General features: G+C 46.6%; 1 protein-coding gene and 1 pseudogene across 1 annotated transcript in view; both read left to right on the forward strand.

Moving 5' to 3' along the window:
* Positions 1 to 385: 385 nt before the first annotated feature.
* On the forward strand, positions 386 to 555 carry LOC129489053 (uncharacterized; annotated as a pseudogene).
* A 19,630-nt stretch (positions 556 to 20,185) lies between these two features.
* The window catches only part of TMED10 (transmembrane p24 trafficking protein 10), a 46,168-nt gene continuing 45,267 nt past the window's right edge, over positions 20,186 to 21,086 (forward strand). The window contains exon 1 of the mRNA XM_055288783.2: positions 20,186 to 20,727. Coding sequence (XP_055144758.1) covers positions 20,503 to 20,727 — 225 coding nt within the window. The 5' untranslated portion in view covers positions 20,186 to 20,502. The remainder of the gene's footprint in view (positions 20,728 to 21,086) is intronic.

Consider the following 21,086-nt stretch of genomic DNA (forward strand, 5'->3'; position numbering starts at 1 on the left):
GATGGCTCTGCCCCAAGTTTTAAGCCCCTATGTGATGATCTTCTGTGAGCTAGCAATTAGACAGTCTGCATTTTATAAGCAAGGAGGATATATAACTCATGGCTATAAGGCCTTGAGGTCCCGTGCTAGATGGCATGATATGTTTCGATCAGATTTAATTGAGAACGAGCTCTGACATTTTATTTATGTATTTATTTATTTATTTATTGTAGAGATGTGTAGTCTTGCTATCTTGCCCAGGCTGGTCTTGAACTCCTGGGCTCAAGCAATCCTCCCACTTCAGCCTCCCAAAGTGCTGGGATTATAGGTGTGAGGCACCATGCCTGGCCCTACATATTCTAAAATAAGAAAAGGTGTTCTGCTATTTAGAAATGATTGCCAAATCACCATTCTTTTCTTGGGTTTGTGCTACTGTCCAATGAGCGCATAGTGAGGGCAGTACTGCTAACACATACCAAAAAAAAAAAAAAAAAGCAAAAATAAACATAAAAAACAGAAGTACTTTCCAGAGACTAGGATTACAGACAACCTGGATATAAACTAAGTTCTGGAGGTATTTTAAAAAGAATATTCTGAAGAGTATATTCTAGGCCAGGCACGGTGGATCACACCTGTAATCCCAGCACTTTGGGAGGCCGAGGTGGATGGAACTCCTCAGGTCAGGAGTTTGAGACCAGCCTGGCCAACACGGTGAAACCCCATCTCTACTAAAAATACAAAAACTAGCCAGGTGTGGTGGTGCATGCCTGTAATCCCAGTTACTTGGGAGGCTGAGGTGAGAGAATCACTTAAACCTGGGAGGCAGAGGTTGCAGTGAGCCAAGATCACGCCACTGCATTCCAGCCTGGACAACAGGGCAAGACTTCGTCTCAAAAAAATAATAAATAAATAACTAAAAAAAGAGTATATTCTATTCCTTTGGTTGGAAATTAGATTTGGAAGTTTAAGAGAGAGGGCCCAAACAAACTAGCTCACTGACTCTTAATGAGGCCAAATCCCTCTGGGTTGTTGTATCCTGGGAATTTAAATCAAGTAGAATATATGTATATATTCTGCAAAAGGAAAGGAGTGCAAATTCGTAGCAACACAAATAAAATTAAGAAAAAAGGTTGTTTCCAGATAGATGGCAAGACTATTAGTGGATTTTCTTTTCCTTCCTTATCTGCCCTGCTCGCTCGGCCAATGTTATTAGCTCCAGTCACCAATTAGCCATTGCTATCTGGGGCCGCATTCACCAGAGTTTTTTTATTACCTGATAATGGAGAGAGGTAATGAGTAAGGTAATTTCTCCTTCAAGAATGATGCAATGAGCAAGACTGTCTTGGAGTCCAATAAACTCGGGTTTATATCCTGCTCTGGCACTTGTTGGTAGATTAACTGCGGGCAAGTTATTTCCCTCTCTAAGTCTCAGTTTTTTTAACCTGTAGAAAGAGGACAGTAATGCTGGCCCCATCCTCAAGATTCTGATTCCTTTGGTCCATGGCGGCTTGAATCCTTGGAATTTTGTTTACAGTGCCCAATGGGTTGTTGTGAAGATTAAATGTATAAAAAACTCTAGAATAGTGCCTGGCACTGAGTCGAGGCTCAATCAATGTTCCTTTCCCTTCTCCCTTGGTGCCCTCTTCTCTGGCACCATCTGTCCATTTCTACCCCAGACCTCTAATCACATTATCTGCAGGTATACCTATATGTCTGTATACATGAAAACACATAATTTAATACATAAGCATGCTATGTCCATTTCCACTTATTTGTTCAACAACTAGTTATTAAGAATTCATCTGTGCCAGGCACTGTGACAAACCAGTTAGACAAGTTCCCTGTTCTCATGGAACTTGCTTCCTAGTGGGGAGTATTGTAGGTGATAATGATAGGGAGGGACAGGAAGGGAAAAGGAGTGCCACGTGGACTAGGCAGGTGAGGGAAAGCTCTCTGAAGAGGGGACCTCTGAGACCTGTAGGATGAGGAGGAGCCAGCCATGAACCAGGCTGGGGAAGAGTACCAACCACAGGGCACAGCAAGTGCAAAGGCTCTAGGGCAGGACCAGCTCGGTGAGTGTGAGGAACAGGAAGGTGCTAGTGGTGGCTGGGTGCAGTGACTCACATCTATAATCCCAGCACTTTGGGAGGCCAAGGCAGGTGGATCACCTGAGGTCAGGAGTTCAAGACCAGCCTGGCCAACATGGTGAAACCCCATCTCTACTAAAAAATATAAAAATTTGCCGGGTGCGGTGGCTCACACCTGTAATCCCAGCACTTTGGGAGGCAGAAGCAGGTGGATCACGAGGTCAGGAGTTCGAGACCAGCCTGTCCAATGTGGTGAAACTGCATCTCTACTAAAAATACAAAAATTAGCCGGGTATGGTGACGCGTGCCTGTAGTCCCAGCTACTCGGGAGGTTGAGGCAGAAGAATGGCATGAACTGGGAAGATGGAGCTTGCAGTGAGCAGAGATCGCACCACTGTACTCCAGCCTGGGCGACAGAGCGAGACTCTATCTCCAAAACAAAACAAAACAAAAAAACAAACAAACACAAACAAACAAACATTAGCCGGGTGTGGTGGCAGGCGCCTGTAATCCCAGCTACTCGGGAGGCTGAAGCAGGAGGGTTGCTTGAACCTGGGAGGTGGAGGTTGCAGTGAGCCGAGATCGCACCACTGCACTGCAGGCTGGACGACAAGAACAAAACTCTGAATCAACAACAACAACAACGAAAAAGGAAGATTCTAGTGGTGTCAGGGCTGAGAGGAAGGTAGGGGAAGAGCCAGATCCCAGAGCATCCTACTGCCCCTGGTGAGGAGTTGGGATTGAAATGGGACATACTGGAGATACTGAAGTGGGAAAGGGATGGGATCTGATTTATGTTTTGTTTTGTTTTGTTTTGTTTTGTTTTGTTTTGTATTGTTGTGTTGTGTTTTGTTTTGTTTGAGATGGAGTCTCGCTCTGTCACCCAGGCTGGAATGCAGTGGCATGATCTTGGCTTACTGCAACCTCTGTGTCCTAGGTTCAAGCGATTCTCCCATCTCAGCCTCCTGAGTAGCTGGGACCACATGTCTAATTTTTGTATTTTTAGTAGAGATGGGGTTTCATCATGTTGGCCCGGCTGGTCTCAAACTCCTGGGCTCAAGTGATCTGCCCACCTCGGCCTCCCAAACTGCTGGGATTACAGGCATGAGCCACCATGCCCAGCCGGTTTATGTTTAAAGGCCTCATTCCGGTTGCTGTGTTTCAAAGGGTAGATGGCAAGGGGCCAGGATGGAAGCAAGTTCAAGTGATTACATCACATACATCATACCAGACTTGCAGACACTTGGAGATAGAAGGGAGCACAGAGGAGCTCTGGTCCAGAGACATGGGAATGCCTTGGGAACAATGGTCCTCATCCACCTCTGCACAATGCAGACACCTAGGGCACTGGTAACAAAATTCCAGCCACTGTGAACCAGTGGAATCAGAATCTCATAGATGGGGACTAGACTAACAGTATTTTTACAAAACTCTTGGGATATTTTATGGGCGTCCAGGTGGAAAACCATAGTATCTGGGTAAATTCTTCAGGGCCCAAGCTCTGGCTGCTGCCTCAGACATCTTTCCAGCATAAAACATTTGTTACTACAACATCCTTTCCTAGAATGGGCTGAAATCGGCCTCTGGGGTACCTTCCCTGCACACACACTCCTGTAGGGCCAGCCTTTCCTTCCACCCCTACCATCACCCAAGGCAAACTTTGGCCAAGGGGACTGAGGGAACCCGGACTCAGAGAACATGAATGGGGAAGGGAGGAGTTGCCAGGCTTCTGGGCATGCCGGCTGCCCCGCTGCCTGGCCGCCTGCCAGGCTGGTACCCAGGAAGACTGGCGTGTGCTACTCAGAGAGCACAGCCTCGCAGCAGCAGCCGCCATGTCCCCAGGAGGTGGATTGCTGTCTTCTCCCACCCAGTCTACTCACATTGCCAGAGAATTTTAGAACTTCAGAGACTTTAGCATAAATAGTTTCATTCTAATTTAACCATGGGTTGTCGGGGGAGGGAGCCAGACACTAAATATAGCCAGTCTTGTATTTCTGGGGCACTCCTGGAAGCTTGAGAGGGGGGAAGGAAACTTGGTCGCCTACATTCTGGCAGGCTCTGTGCTATACAATTTACAGTCCTTGCAAAAGAGCTATGAAACAGATGTTGTTATTCTCACTTGGAGGTTAGAGAACTGAGGTTCAAAGAGGTAAAGTAACTTGACCAAGGTCACACAGTCAGTCAGTGCTGAGGGCCCCATGGAAACCGAGGTTGGCCTCACACCAAAGCTCATGCTCAGTCCCTGGATGCATCCATAGCTGCCCTGTGCTTCCTCTTGGTGTCTTTCCCCAGAATCTTCCTCCAACACCAGGAGTATCAGCATCCCTCTTTTCCGTGTTACCCCATTGGAGGCCAGGAGGGTCGCTGTCCCAGATCCCCAAACCCTGTGACTCCTTGCTGGCCCATCACTCTGTGTTTCCTTCTCCTCACACACCCCCCCCATGCCTTCTACCATGGCCAAGCCTCCTCCAGCCCTTTTCTCCTCTTCTCTCCCATGTTTCCTGCAAACCCAGGCCAGAGCGCGAAGCAACCCTAAAATACAGAAATAACCAAACGTGTAGGTTTAAAGGTTGTCTGTCAGCAGGGCGCCATGGCTCACTCCTATAATCCCAGCATTTTGGGAGGCCGAGGTAGGCGGCTCACCTGAGGTCAGGAGTTCGAGACCAGTCTGGTCAACATGGTGAAACCCCGTCTCTACTAAAAATACAAAAATTAGCCAGGCGTGGTGGTGTGCACCTGTAGTCCTGGCTACTTGGGAGGCTGAGGCAGGAGAATTGCTTGAGCCCGGGAGGCAGAGGTTGCAGTGAGCCAGGATCACACCACTGCACTCCAGCCTGAGCGACACAGCAAGACTCCATCACCACATTAAAAAAAAAAAAAATCTGTCAATTTAGGTCACCTGTTTTGATGGAGGAGTGAAGAAAGGAAGCTGTCATTCCCCTGTGCCTTGATATGCTGATGACTGCTTTGCCTGCGTTTGCTCTGATTTTGCATGCTGACTCCTTAACACAGAAATTTCCCAACTCCCGCAGGCCTGCAGAGATCTCTCCTTCACAGGCTGTGCTCATAGGATAAGCATTTACCTAGGAAACAAACTTATCCCATAATAATCTCTTGCTGTTGCATATGGGTATATTAAAACTAACCCCCTCCTAGCACTTTGGGAGGCCAAGGTGGGAGGATTGCTTGAGTCCAGGAGTTTGAGACCAGCCTGGGCAACACAATGAGACCTCATTCCTATAAAATTTTTTTTTAATTAAAAAAACACTAACTCCCACCACCATCCACTCCGGCTAAAGGGTTATGTTTATACCCTGTGCTTATGTGTGTTATGTTCATGTGTGTTCCCCCTTACCCAACACTTTGGTTTTGAATGTGTTCTTGTTGACTGGGTGATTGGCTGACCCTGTAGTATATAGGGACCCCTCAATTCATATCTGAAAGGTGCCACCTCAGGGACTATGGAATGTCCTTATCTCAGGTGCTCTGCCAGGCCCCCTAGGGATCTTAGTTAGTCCTCACAACAAACCTAGGCAGCATTACTCCCATTTCACAGCTAAGGAAATTCAAGATGAGAAAGGATGTCACTTGCTCCAAGGCAAGACAGGGAGTAGAGAGCAGAAATGGGATTCTAGTCTGCGGTGCTCTGGTCCACAAGGCCCGCGGCATCTGAGACGCCTCGTGTGCTTCATCTCTACCAGACTCAAGATGCCCCAAGGTGGAGACCAGGCTTGGATTCCCCACAGGCATTAGCACAGAACCCTACACAGGGCAGTTGTATGGTAAATGTTTGCTCAGTAAATTGTCAGAGGAAGTTTACACCGATTACCAATTGTGTGAGAACCAGCACTGGGGAAAGAGGAAGTGTTTGCACAGTGATAAGGCCTGTGTGCCTGATGGTACACCCCATGCCCTGGGCTGGTGGTGAGAGCGGGAGGTGGGCAGCAGAGTGGGGCAGTGCGAGATGCCTGCCCTAATAGGGCTGAGGGAAGGACTGTGGTGCCCAAGAGACCTGGGATATAGTGGGGGATAGTAGGGACATCCTGAGGGTTGACTGATTGCTAGCTCCCTGGCATCAAGACCTTCAGGTTCTCCCACCAGAAGGAGCTACAGAGACACAGGGGAGTGAGAGGGAGGCAGCCTCTCAATGGACACAGGTCTCTACAGTGCTCCTGCAATACTTCTCTGTTTGGGCCCCCGGGCTAAGATATCCTTTGAAATTTTGTAGACGAAGCCATGCCCCTACAGCTCTTGCATTCTGCATGGCTGCAGAATTAGCACCATGTGGACACACCACCAAGGTTTACCACTGTTTGTTTGTTTGTTTGTTTGTTTGTTTTGAGACAGAGTCTCACTCTGTTGCCAGGCTGCGTGAAGTGGTGCAATCTCGGCTCACTGCAACCTCCGCCTCCTGGGTTCAAGCGATTCTCCTGCCTCAGCCTCCCGAGTAGCTGAGACTACAGGCACCTACCACCACGCCTGGCTAATTTTTGTATTTTTAGTAGAGACAGGGTTTCACCATGTTGGCCAGGTGGGTCTCAAACTCCTGACCTTGTGGTCCGCCTGCCTCGGCCTCCCAAACCGCAGGGATTACAGGCATGAGCCACTGCACCCGGCCTGTTTTTTTTTGTTTGTTTTTCTTTTCTATTTTTTTTTTAAGACAGATTTTCACTCTTGTTGCCCAGGCTGGAGTGCAATGGTGCAATATGGGCTCACTGCAATATATGCAACCTCTGCCTCCCAGGTTCAAGCAATTCTCTTGCCTCAGCCTCCCGAGTAGATGGAACTATAGGCACGCGCCACCACTCCTGGCTAATTTTTTTTTTTTTTTTTAGACGGAGTCTTTCTTTGTCGCCAGGCTGGAGTGCAGTGGTGCAATCTCGGCTCACTGCAACCTCTGCCTCCTGGGTTCAAGTGATTCTCCTGCCTCAGCGTCCTGAGTAGCTGGGACTGCAGGTGTGTGCTACCACCATGCCCAGCTAATTTTTGTATTTTTAGTAGAGATGAGGTTTCACCATGTTGGCCAAGATGGTCTCAATCTCGTGACCTTGTGATCCACCTGCCTTGGCCTCCCAAAGTGCTGGGATTACAGGCGTGAGCCACTACGCCCAACCTATTTTTTTTGTGTTTTTAGTAGAGATGGGGTTTCACTATGTTGGCCAGGCTAGTCTCGAACTCCTGACCTCGGGTGATCCACCCGCCTTGGCCTCCCAAAATGCAGGGATTACAGGCATGAGCCACTGCGCTTGGCCAAGGTTTACCTCTTAGATGTTTTAGTGGGTCAAGCATCACCTGGGCCTGCATGAGCCATGGCTGGGGCAGCTAAGGAGTGCTGCACCAGAATGCATCAAGCAGACCAAAGATAGTTCTGGGCAGTGAGCCAGAGGGCTCCCAGTCCAGTCTCCTGAAACCCTTCTGCCCTCCTAAAGCTCTGGGCCTGAGCAGCAGCCTTGAAACTCCCTGTAATACCTCCCTGTAATACCAACACCTTGATTTCAGACTTCTGGCTTCTGGATCTGTGAAAGAAAATATTTTCTGTTGTTTTCAGCTACCCAGTCTGTGTTCATTTGTTACAGCAACCGGCACTTTGGGAGGAAATGAACACAGTCTTTCATCCTAGTCCCACAAGCTGCTCTGGGGAGGTCTTTGCAACTACACTCACCCCATGGAGGTCAGAGCCTGCAGACACTTGAGCTGTGCTTGCCAAATCCCTGGCTGGGACCCTAGACCCTAAAGGAGGATGGTGAAGCACAACTGTTAGTGATGCAGTATCATCGTCCTTGTGAACTTGATACTTCTTCACTTCTCTTTGGATGCAGATTGGAAGAAGTCAAAGAAAGGCTCTGTTCTCAGTTTCTGGCTTCACATTTTACAAAGGAGGAAGTCAACACCTAGAAAGGGTAACTATCAGCCCAAGGTCACCCAGCAAGTGGGTGGCAAAGGCAAAGCCTCTGTCCAGAGCACATTCCTATGGGATGCCCAGTCTGTATCATTAAGGTCTGGTTGTGATAATGATTAATAATGCTATTTTAATTTTACTCCAAAAAAAGTTGATTGCCTCTAATGACTTTGCTTGGTGGTCAGTCTTCTTGTCTCTGACCAACATGTGGGTAGTGGCTTTTGACCTCTGGCTTAGAAACGAGGATGGTCTTCTTCCCCACAGTTGTGTCTTCTGCTTTAGGGATACAAGTTGAGCTATCTTTGGAAGCCGTCATCCAAAATGCAGAAGTTAGCCATCTGTAGAACTGACAGCACTGGTTGCGGTTTTGAAACACCAAATGTTGGAGAAGTGCGTCTTTAGAAAGGTTATTAATACTTCCTTTGTCCACGTGCCACGATGACTTTCTGTGAGGGAAAAGAAAAAGGCTCCCCCATGTGCCTGTGCAGAGAGCTTCCTCCTCGTCTGAGTCCTCCTAGCTTCCCATTCCTCCCTCTTTGCTAAAACTTGAGCTGGTAGCACGTGGCCAGCAGAGGAATGAACCTTGTCCTCAAGCTGGTATTGCAGGTACTCTACTTACCAGAGGACAAATTCACATAGCGTTCCAGGTGAAAGGGTGGCAGTGCTTCAGTAGGGGAAACAGGAATGTAAATCAAACTGAGCAATATTTATTGAGAGTATGCTACATGAAAGGCATTGAAAGGTTAGGTGCTGAGATAGGAATGGGCAAGCATTACTTTGGAGCATTGGTTTTCAACTATGGATGTACGCTGAGTCACAAGGGAGTTTTTAAAAAAATACTGATGCCCAGGTTACATCCCACATCAATTACATCAGAATGTCCGGGAATGGGAGACAGGCATCGGTATTTTCTGCGTTTTTTTTTTGTTGTTGTTGTTGTTGTTGTTGAGACAAGGCCTCGCTTTGTCACCCAGACTGGAGTATGGTGGCACAATCTCGGCTCACTGCAACCTCCACCTTCTGCGTTCAAGCTATTCTCCTGCCTTAGCCTCCCAAGTAGCTAGGGTCACAGGTGCATGCCACCACGCCTGACTAATTTTTGTATTTTCAGTACAGATGGTGTTTCGCCACGTTGGCCAGGCTGGTCTGGAACTCCTGACCTCGGATGATCCACCCGCCTTGGCCTCACAAAGTGCTGGGATTACAGGCGTGAGCCACCGTGCCCAGCCAGCATCAGTAGTTTCTAAAGATCCCCAGGTGATTTCCAATGTGCAGCAAAGTTAGGGAACCACTGAAACATACTATTTCCATGTGCCATACCCAGATGTTTTGTTTTCATTCATCTAAGTTGGTAGTTTTTAAAAACTGCTCAGGTGATACTCAGAGACTATTCATTCCAGTAGATAATAAAAAGAATATAGGCCAGGCACGGTGGCTCGCACCTGTAATCCCAGCACTTTAGGAGGCTGAGGTGGGCGGATCACCTAAGGTCAGGAGTTCGAGACCAGCCTGGCCAACATGGTGAAACCCCGTCTCTACTAAATATACGAAAAATTAGCCGGGTGTGGTGGCGGGCACCTGTAATCCCAGCTACTCGGGAGGCTGAAACAGGAGAATCGCTTGAACTGGGGAGGCAGAAGTCGCGGTGAGGCCAGATTGTGCCATTGCACTTCAGCCTGGGCAAAAAGAGTGAAACTCGATTTCAAAAAAAAAAAAAAAAAAAAAAAAAGAATGCAGTCATACAGGCAATATCAAGATGCCTGCAGCTGGTACTCTTTTTCCATCTATATGGTCCATCTCTCTCACAGGATGGAGCTTTTGTTGAAGGATAATGAGTTTCAGCAGATTTCAGAGCCAACCAGTGATGGTGGATGCCAGATACGACCACTTAATGGCCTGGAGAGGAAAACCAAAACTTTCTCAGAACCAGGAATGAAGATCTATAACGGTGTAGTTCTTCACTCTAGACCACAGAACTTTAAGGTTTCAGAACCCTTTTGAAGTAATCCCAAGCCCTCTGAGAATCTTCTTGTACTCAGGCTTCAGGCATAGCTGTGTCCAGGTGCTGAATGTAGCTAGTGTTTGGAGATGGATGCATTTTGACTCTCCATTAATCTTCCTTTGGAGGCCTCAACTCTGGAGCTATTTCTCAAAGCTCTGAGCAACTTTCCCATTTCTTTCTTTCTCAATATTTTTTCCCCTTCCTTTGTAGGTCTACAGACATAAGGTAAACTAGGGCCCCCGCAGTTCCCACTGCTCCTCCCTTACCCCACCTCTTTCTCCCATAGAGTCTCATCTTTACAATTCTATTTTTCTTTTTGTCTCTTGGTTCCTCCACTCAGACTAGTTCAGTGGATTTCTTTTTCCCTCATTCCTTCCTTGGGATATTGTCTTACTGGCCTCTAGGACTTCATCTCTCTGCACCAGGACATGGGGCCAAAGCTCTTCATAAGCAAGTAATGCTTATGGGGCAGAGGAGATGCCTCTCTTCTTTTAGTCCTGTTCTTTTCAACTTTGGTTTATTTTCAAAGAATATGAGTAGATCGGTGATGGGTCATGTAACGGTTCTTACATTTTCTGAACTTGTTCTTTTGAGACACATCTTATAAATTTTGCTTGCATCATCTCTAAAATTCTTCCTAATAAATTTTGTTGTTGTTGTTAAATCCAGCCCACTTATATCAATCACTAGAAGAACTTTGGTCCTGGCAATCGGACTTACAGGTTATATAATAGCATCTAAGACAGGGTTCTAATTGTTTATCTCAACAATATCCTGTAGAAAACATTGATAAAGGGCAATAACTTTCACGAGAAGCTGGTGGGGGTTGTTCTGAAAAAAACTTTCTCAAACTGTTTTTTTCCCCTCCTCTCACAGGAACATAACAATCAACACAGAAAAAGACTTTTTTTTTTTTTTTCTGGAGTACAGTGGTATGATCTTGGCTCACTGCAACCTTCGCTTCCTAGGTTCAAGCAATTCTCCTGCCTCAGCCTCCTGAGTAGCTGGGATTACAGGCACCCACCACCATGCCTGGCTAATTTTTGTATTTTTAGTAGAGAAGAGGTTTCGCCATGTTGGCCAGGCTGGTCTCGAACTCCTGACCTCAAGTGATCCTCCCATCTCAGCCTTCCAGAGTGCTAGGATTACAGGCATGAGCCACCGTGCCTGGCCCAGAAGAAGACTTTTGAGTTCAAATGTATGAAAGTTTTTCCTCACATACCAAGCAGCGGGGCATCCTCTGATTCAACTGCAACACCATCTACCTGGAGATAGCATCAGATCCTACAGGATGAGGGCTCTGTCCCCAAGACTTCCCCCAACTCCACCCCCAACCAAACCAAAGTCCAGGCCTTCGGAACTTCTAACCAATGGGCTTTAAGTAGGGTTCCCACAACTCCCTCTTTGAGTTTGATTAAGTTGCTGGAGAGGCTCATAGAACTCAGGGAAACACTTAAGTTTTTTGGCTTATTATAAAGGATATTACAAAGGATACAGATAAAAGATGTGTAGGAAGAGGTATAGGGGAAGGAGCAGGAAGCTTCTACACCCTCCCTGGGTGCTCTACCTTCCGGGAGCCTCCATGTGTTCAGTTATCTGGGAGCTCCCAAAACCAGTCCTCTTGGGCTTTTACGGAAACTTCATGATGTCAACATTCCTTCCCCCGGGGAACAGGGAAGGACCGTCTCTGGGGAAAGTCTTAGGACCCACAATCAGAAAGGTGGGGGAAAATTAGAGTCCTGCCTTGGGGCAGGTGAAAGGAGAGCAGAAGAAGGTCAGCAAGATTCTATTACCTGCGGCCTGCCTCTGAGGACTGACACACCCAACATTACAACAAAAACTGTAACAAGGGCTATGCGAGTTATGAGCCAGAAACTTGGGAGAAAAATCGTATGTATACCACAGGGGTTCATGTTTCCCACCTAGGCAGATAAAAATATAGCACCATACCATGAGAATCTGGAAAAGAAAATAAATCTCGTTTTTTCTTTTCTTTTTTCTTGTTTTTGAGAGGGAGTTTCAGGTTTCACTCTTGTTGCCCAGGCTGAAGTGCAATGGCACAGTCTTGGCTCACTGCAGCCTCCACCTCCCGGGTTCAAGCAATTCTCCTGCCTCGGCCTCCCAAGTACCTGAGATTACAGGCTCCCGCCACCACGCCTAATTTTTTGTATTTTTAGTAGAGAGAGGTTTCACCATGTTGGCCAGGCTGGTCTCGAACTCCTGATCTCACGTGATCCACATGCCTCAGCCTCCCAAAGTGCTGGGATTACAGGCATGAGCCACCACACCCGACCAATAAAATCTTGTTTTTTCAAGTAAAATGAGTTGGGAGAGGCTAGTGGATCTTATACTAGCCTCTAAGTGAAAGTAGAGAAAGATGGCCCAAGAATTTAAAACTTCTTAGTAGAGTGGAAACTAAATCGTAAATACCAAGTTTTATCAAATGTAATGACAAAAATTGGTCTGCAGTTAGGAACTCTCATTTCTATTTTCAGCTCTAACACTGACTCATTGTATGACTTGAGGCAAGTCACTAAGCAGTTTCAGACCTCAGCTTCTCCGTATAAAAAATGGCAATTAAAATATTGTACCTACTAGATAGAGGAACTAGCATTTATGGAGCAACTGCTCTATGTTCATCTCGTGCTAGGAGCTTTATATTATGTTGTATTTCATTTATTCAGTAAGTATTTGTTGAGCACCAACTATGGACAGGATATGGTGCCTGATCTCAGGGAAAGATCAGGCAAAAATCAAAGCCCTTGCTCTTCTGAGCTTAAATTCCAGTGGGGTGGGGTGATAACAAACAAGAAAGATATATAGAAGATACTTTCAAACAGTGACAAGAGCCACGTAGATAATAAAACCAGGGCCGAGGGCAGTAGCTCACACCCGTAATCCCAGCACTTTGGGAGGCAGAGGCTGGAGCTCAGGAGTCTGAGACCAGCCTGGGCAACATAGTGAGACCTCATCTCTACTAAAAGAAAAAAAATTAGCCAGGTGTGGTGACATGTGCCTGTAGTCCCCAGCAATGGGGAGGCTGAGGTGGGAGAATCGCTTGAGCCAGGGAGATGGAGGCAGCACTGAGCTATGATGGCGCCACTGCACTCCAGCCTGGGTTACAGAGCAAGACCCTGTCTCTAAAAAAAAAAAAAAAAAAAAAAAGGCCGGGTGCGGTGGCTCACACCTGTAATTCTTGCACTTTGGGAGGCCAAGGCAGGCAGATCACTTGAGGTCAAGAGTTCAAGACCAGCTTGGCCAACGTGGTGAAACCCCATCTCTACTAAAAATACAAAAATTATCCAGGCACAGTGGCAAGTGCCTGTAGTCCCAGCTACTGGGGAGGCTGTGGCACGAGAATCATTTGAACCCAGGAGGCGGAGGTTGCAGAGAGCCGAGATCATGCCACTGCACTCTAGCTTGGGCAACAGAGAGAGACTCCATCTCAAAAAAAAAAAAAAAAAAAAAAAAGAGAAAAATAAAGATAATAAAACCAGATAATGTGATAGAAAGTAACCTAAGGGCGGGGATACTTATGTGGGGTGGTGACATTCAGTTGGGACCTAAATGATGAGGAGCAGTCAGCAGAGTCTATGAGACAACAGCTGAGAAGGAGAGCTCCAGGTAGGCAGCAAGGTCCAAGGCTCTGATGCAGGTAGGGGCTTAAACTGTTTGGAAGGCCAGGTAAGATATTAATGGGTAGGATGATCACAGAGAGGCAGGCATGAGCCAGAGCACAGTGGCCTTCAGCCTTCAGGCTGTGGCTGGGTGTTTGGATTTTAATCTAGTTGATCTGCTTTACTTAAAAAAAAAAATCAGAGAAAAAAAGAAAAAAAAATCATTCTGGGTACATTAATGAGTATGATTATTGTCAGGCAATAATAAAAGCAGAAATAACCATTAAGGAGGCTGTTGTCTTGTTTGCTTAACTGACAGAAATAAATTTTTCTGTAAAAGGTCAGATAACAAATATTTCAGGCTTGCAGGTCACTTGAGCTCTCTATCGCACTTTCTTCTCTTCTTTCTCCTCCTCCTTTTTTTTTTTTAACTGCCCTCAAAAAATGTAAAAGCCATTCTTTGCTCTTGCACAATAAAAAAACAGGAGGTTGCATGCCAGATTTGGCCTGCCTAGCTAGGCAGCAGTTTATGGACCCCTAGCTTACAGAGAAGTAGAAACTGACCAGCATACATTTTAGGACCCAATCCAGAACTGATGGGATTTGATGAACTGACTCTGTCTGGGAAGAAGGTTAGTTAAAGAGGAAACAAGAATGGTGTCATTGACTAGGCAGAAGGTGGTGCCATTTACTGAGATGCAGAAGAAGTAGATTTGGCAGCAGGGATGGGGGAAGAGGGGAGAAGAGAAATCAGGAGTTAAGTATGAATTGCCTATTAGTCCTTCAAGTGGAGATGTCAAGTAGGGGGCTCGATATAGACTCTGGAGCTTATGGGAGAGGTCAGGAGATCCATGTTTGGGAATTATCGGTCTACAGATACATTTAAAGTCATGGGATTGAGCTAGGGGTGGTGGCTCACGCCTGTAATCCTAGCACTTTGGGAGGCCAAGGAGGGTGAATCACCTGAGGTCAGGAGTTCGAGACCAGCCTGACCAATATGGTGAAACACCATCTCTACTAAAAATACAAAAATTAGCTGGGCGTGGTGTTATGTGCCTGTAGTCCCAAGTCCCAGCTACTCGGGAGGCTGAGACAGCAGAAGTGCTTGAATCCGAGAGGTGGAGGTTGCAGCGAGCTGACATTGCGCCACTGCACTCCAGCCTGGGGGACAGAGCACGATTCCATCTCAAAAAAAATAAAAAATCTAAGGCCGGGCGCAGTGGCTCACACCTGTAATCCCAGCACTTTGGGAGGCTGAGGTGGGCAGATCACCTGAGGTCAGGAATTCGAGACCAGCCTGACCAACATGGAGTAACCCCGTCTCCACTAGAAATACACAATTAGCCAGATGTGGTAGTGCATGCATGTAATCCCAGCTACTCAGAAGGCTAAGGCAGGAAAATCGCTTGAACCCTGGAGGCGGAGGTTGCTGTGAGCTGAGATTGCACCATTGCACTCCAGCCTGGGCAACAAGAGTGAAATCCTGTCTCAAAAAAATAAAAATAAAAAAAATATAAAAATAAAGTCATGGGATTGGATGACGTCACCTTGAATGCAGCAGAAGTTTCCAGGACCAGGTCCTGGGGGACTCCAACATTTAGAAGACCCATTAAAGAGGCCCTTGGAATCACTCTCTGGGTCAAAGAGTATGGCATGTGGCAAATACTGCCAAATTGCTCTCCAAAGAGGTCTTTTGTATCCTTACAGAACCCATCTTGTCTTAGCTATGTAAACACACACTCCATGTGGGACTATACACATGAGTAGGCAGGAACAACCAAGTCAGGAATCCTTGATGGCTTTTACATGGAGCTGGGGAGTCTCAAGCCACACTGCAGGATTAGGCTGGTGCAAAGAGGTGTCAGGAAAGGGTCTAAGCACTCCCAACCACAGAATCACTAAGCAAGCTTGTTACAATTGCAGATTTTTCTTTGTTCTTTTCTTTTTTTTTTTTTTTTTTTTGAGACATGGTCCCACTCTGTCACCCAGGCTGGAAGTGCAGTGGTGTGATCTCGGCTCACTGCAACCTCTGCCTTCTGGGCTTAAGCAATCTTCCACTTCAGCCTCCAGAGTAGCTGAGACTACAGGCGTACACCACCATGTCCAGCTAATTATTGGTATTTTTTGTAGAGATGGGGTTTTGCCATGTCACCCAGGCTGGTCTGGAACTCCTGGACTCAAGCAATCTGCCTGCCTCAGCCTCCCGAAGTGCTGGGATTATAAGCGTGAGCCACTGCGCCCAGCCCAAATGCAAGTTTTTAGTAAGAGCTTCTGATTCACCATCGGGGGTGAGGTGTATTTTAAACATGCCCCCTCTTACACAAAGGAAAAGTTGAGAAACATATGGCTTAGGGATAGATTGGCAGGGGGTGTCTTCATGATATTTCTTCACCTCCAGAGGCTCCAGTGGCTCAGGAATCTTAGGTGGATTTGGCTGGGGAAGTTTCAGGATGACAGGATGGCAGAGGACTGCCACCCAGAGAGAAGCATTTACTGTAGTTATGGGACACTTTCCATTTGCTCTCCAAGCCAAATGAGGCCTTTCTACCATGCAGATGTAAAACGGTATCTTTTTTTTTTTTTTGAGTTGGAGTCTCACTCTGTAGCCCAGGCTGGAGTGCAGTGGCGCAATCTCAGTTCACTGTAAACTCTGCCTCCTGGGTTCAAGTGAATCTCGTGCCACAGCCTCCCAAGAGGCTGGGATACAGGCGTGAGCCACCACACCTGGCCAATTTTTGTATTTCTAGTTGAGATGGGGTTTCGCCATGTTGGCCAGGCTGGTCTCGAACTCCTGACCTCAAGTGATCTGCCTGCCTCAGCCTCCCAAAATGTTGGGATTATAGGCGTGAGCCACCGCGTCTGGCCCAATGGTAACTTCTTTTTTTTTTTTTTCTTGAGACGAGTCTCACTCTTTCACCAGGCTGGAGTGCCATGGTGCAATCTCGGCTCACTGCAACCTCCACCTCCCAGGTTCAAGCAATTCCCCTGCCTCAGCCTCCCGAGTAGCTAGGACTACAGGCACGTGTCACCATGCTGGGCTAATTTTTTGTATTTTAGTAGAGACGGGGTTTCACCATGTTGGCCAGGATGGTCTCCCTCTCCTGACCTCGTGATCCGCCTGCCTCAGCCTCCCAAAGTGCTGGGATTACAGGCGTCAGCCACCGCACCCAGCCAGTAACTTCTTTAACACAGGTGCAGGTTTAAAAGTCTTGGTTCCATTCCACAGCATACAGAGGAGAATTGTGTTTTTGTTTGTTTGTTTTTCTGTGTCCTTATATAGAAACAAGAGTGTATTTTCCATTTTTTTTAAAGAAAAGATAGACATGTTGTTGGTGACACTGAAACTGTACCTACACTTTAGATACATTACGGATTAAACAAATTTATGTGAAAACAGCTAAAGAATAATGGGAGAAATTTGCACTTGCGCTTTCTAAGGTACCAGCCTTAAATTCATTGCACCATTATTTATTGTACCTAAGTGCTAGGCACTGTTTTAGGTTCAGAAGATAAAACTGTGAAAAAATAGATAAAAATCCCTGCCCTCACAAAACAGACATTCTAGTTAGGGAGACAGACTAATAAACACAATACATAAGTAAAATATATGCTTTATTTGATAGTAATGAGTGCTAAGGGGAAAACCATAAAGGAGGGAAGAAAGACAGGAGTTGTTGGAGGATGGGGATAAGTGAGACTACAGGACAAGAAAGGACTGGAAGCCGGGCGCAGTGGCTCACACCTGTAATCCCAGCACTTTGGGGGCTGAGGTGGGCAGATCGCAAGGTCAGGAGTTCAAGACCAGCCTGACCAACATGGTGAAACCCCGTCTCTTCTAAAAATACAAAAATTAGCCGGGCATGGTGGTGAGCGCCTGTAATCCCAGCTACTCAGGAGGCTGAGGCAGGAGAATCACTTGAACCCAGGAGGCATAGGTTGTGGTGAGCTGAGATCACACCACTGCACTCTAGCCTGGGCAACAGAGCCAGACTCCATCTCAAAAAAGAAAAGAAAGGACTTGAGAGCTGTGACACAGAAAAGTAACTGCTCTGCATCTGAGTTTCTTCATCTTTAAAATAAGGAATAACAGCATCTTCCTGAGGATAGCTCATGCCCCCAGACTGCTTTTGTCACTTTTAAGTTTATGAGGTTTGGGGCACTGACAATGATTCTCTCCTTGACCAAACTCTACCCAGGCTGTTCTGATCTGTCTTCTCAATAGGCTCTGACTTTCGGACTTCCATGACTCTGCATTGTCCAATTTTAGGAAGAATCATGCTAAGTTAGTTTAGCCAGAATCTTCCCTTACTTCCAATATTTCCTTTTAGTAATTTTCCATCCGCTGACCCTGACTCTTGGCTGTAAATCCCTACTTTTCCTTGTATTTGGAATTGAGCCCGATCTCTCCCTCCTACTACAAAACCACATTGTCGTAGGCCCCTGTATTACTTATCTTGGCAGTCCCCCTTGAATAAAGACTTGCTTTACAATGTGTTTTTTTTTTTTTTTTTTTTGAGAAGGAGTCTCGCTCTGTCATCCAGGCTGGAGGGCAATGGTGTGATCTTGGCTCACTGCAACCTCTGCCTCCTGGGTTCAAGCAATTCTCCTGTCTCAGCCTCCCAAGTAGCTGAGATTACAGGCATCCATCAACATGCCCGGCTAATTTTTTGTATTTTTAGTAAAGACAAGATTTCATCATGTTGGCCAGGCTGGTTTCGAACTCCTGACCTCAAGTGATCCACCCACCTCGGCCTCCCAAAGTGCTAGGATTACAGGCATGAGTCACGGCCTCTGGCCTGCTTTACAGTTAACAAATGTCATGAAGTATTTTTTCTTTAACGGTGTAATTCTTTGGCCTCTCAGAACCTCAGTTTCCTCATCTGTAAAATGAACAGATTGTCCAGACTATTTCACAGAGTTTTTGAAAATGTCAAAGGAGGTCATTATGTGAAAATATTTTAAATTGCATTATCTATTATGTAAATGTAAGATGGAAATTTAAAGAAAACACATACACAGTTTTTTCATGGGTTGCAGATCTCTTGCTATTGGTCAGCAGAGCCTCAGGAATGCAAGTAGACAATGAATTAGATAACTGCTTATACTGATTCCCTGCATTGGCAGGGAAAAGGCCAATGCAAATTATCAGGATGTACTGTGTGGACTAGCAATCTTATCTTAGATCAGTGATACAACAATCAAACTAAATGTTCCTAAGTGGACACCTCATAAAATAATTATTGTATGGCATTTGTCAAAATTTTAAATGCTTTACAGCTCCTTTGTTTGTTCTTGTTTTGTTTGTGGGATTTCGTTTCTAGGAAAATAACTAAATGGACTAAGTTTAAAAAAAATAAAAAAACACCAATCATGTACATTACTAAGGGCAGACAGTCCATCTTCTGGATATGTCTGAAGATGCTCAATAAACGTTAATCAAAGTAGGTAATGATTCCCAACATGGGCTATTGTATCTTCCACGTTCATTTTCTACACTTGATCTTAGCCAAAAGGCCAAGAAGCAATTCCATTTTCTTTCTTTCCTTCTTTCTTTTTTGAGACAAGTCTCACACCGTCGCCCAGGCTGGAGTGCAGTGGCGCCATCTCAGCTCACTTCAACCTCCGCCTCCCAGGTTCAAGCAATTCTCTGCCTCAGCCTCCTGAGTGGCTGGGATTACAGGCGCCCACCACCACGCCCAGCTAATTTTTTTGTATTTTTACTAGAGACAGGGTTTCACCATCTTGGCCAGGCTGGTCTTGAACTCCTGACCTCATGATCCACCTGCCTCAGCCTCCCAAAGTGCTGGGATTACAGGTGTGAGCCACCATGCCTGGCAGTTTATTTTCATATATTCTTCAGCTCTGAATATTTGATAGCATCCCAGTAATAGTTTGTTAAATCAATAAACGTGTTGACATACATGCATAGTATAATGTCTGGCACACAGTAGGTACTCCATTGAATGAATGCATGAATTATTACCATGTCAATTTGCTTGTCTATTTGCAAATATTAATAGTTAATTTGATCCCTAAAGTGTTTGTGAACTTAAAACATACACATACTCACTTTCCCTGACAACGCTTATCTGCTAACCCCTTAATTATGTTCATCTGAGACTGGACCAAAACATGTTGTTTTATTCAATTTAAATACCAAATTCAAATTTGTTTTGAATATAGCTTAGAAGGCATGCAGTATGCTAAAATAATAATAATAATAATAACAATAATAATAATAATAATACCATGTACATTCAGTTAGCCAATTACTCCAGCCCAAATACCCTGCTCTGGGACATGAACTGGATGTCTGCCCGGCCCACATTCATCAGGTGACCCCTACAACTTTTTCTCTAAGGTCCACACTCTCTAATAGCCAAGTTGAAATCTTTCCTCTCTACTGTCTCACTGCCCCAGGTGTCATCAAGGTGTCAAAGGCGCTTGGGAGTGCCTGCAAACCGCCCCATCCCGGGAGACACTGGCTCATTCCCCGCCCGCGCGCCTAGGCGGCCGGTGGGCGGGCCCAGCGAAGGGCCTTGTGGCTGTTTCCTATTGGGGCTTGGTTGCTATGGTGTCACTCGCCTTTAAACTCGTGGGTACATCTTTGGGAAGTTAAAGGAGAATTACTTCCAGGGCTGCCCATACTTGCCATGGCCGACTCAGTCGTCACTAACTTCGACAAAAATAAAACTTTTGCAATAGTATCTATTAAAGCTTCTCTAACCGCTTAAACTTGAGGTTTTGACATGGTACCTATCCTTTCTTCCCTTTTCAAAAGATTCGCTATAGAGTCTTTCTCCATTTGCCAGTCTCCAAAATGGCGCGGACGGCATCAGTAGGTCAGAGGTGAGTCACGTGGGTCCTCCCGGTTCCGGCGCGGTTGAGGCCTTGGGTGGTGAACGAATCTCCAGCACCATGTCTGGTTTGTCTGGCCCACCAGCCCGGCGTGGCCCTTTTCCGTTGGCGTTGCTGCTTTTGTTCCTGCTCGGCCCCAGCTTGGTCCTCGCCATCTCCTTCCACCTGCCTATTAACTCTCGCAAGTGCCTCCGTGAGGAGATCCACAAGGACCTGCTAGTGACTGGCGCGTACGAGATCTCCGACCAGTCTGGGGGCGCTGGCGGCCTCCGCAGCCACCTCAAGGTGCGGCATTGGGCGACGTGGGGCCGGGAGGGAAGACAGCAGGCTTAGGCGAGGGGAGGCTCGGGTTCGGGGGAGTCGGGCCGGCGGAGGCCTGGGAGTTGTTCTGGCCTCTCGGGAGCGCAAAAGACGTGCGGTGGAGCCCGCCCCCTCACCCGGCTGGTTGCCTTTAGCGGGGCTGGGCGGGGCACCAACGCCTGGGAACCCCAAGAAGGGCTGCGAGGCTTTGGCGGATGTGGTGACACCTGAGCTGGGGCGATTGTCAACGTTCTATACCAGTTTTGGTCTCAGATACCTTGAACCGTAATTTGGTTCTCCAAATAAGTGTTGGGATGTTGAATATTTATGGGGATTGGCATCAT

This window comes from Symphalangus syndactylus, chromosome 8 (genome assembly GCF_028878055.3).
Source record: "Symphalangus syndactylus isolate Jambi chromosome 8, NHGRI_mSymSyn1-v2.1_pri, whole genome shotgun sequence".
Classification (NCBI taxonomy): Eukaryota; Metazoa; Chordata; class Mammalia; order Primates; family Hylobatidae; genus Symphalangus; species Symphalangus syndactylus.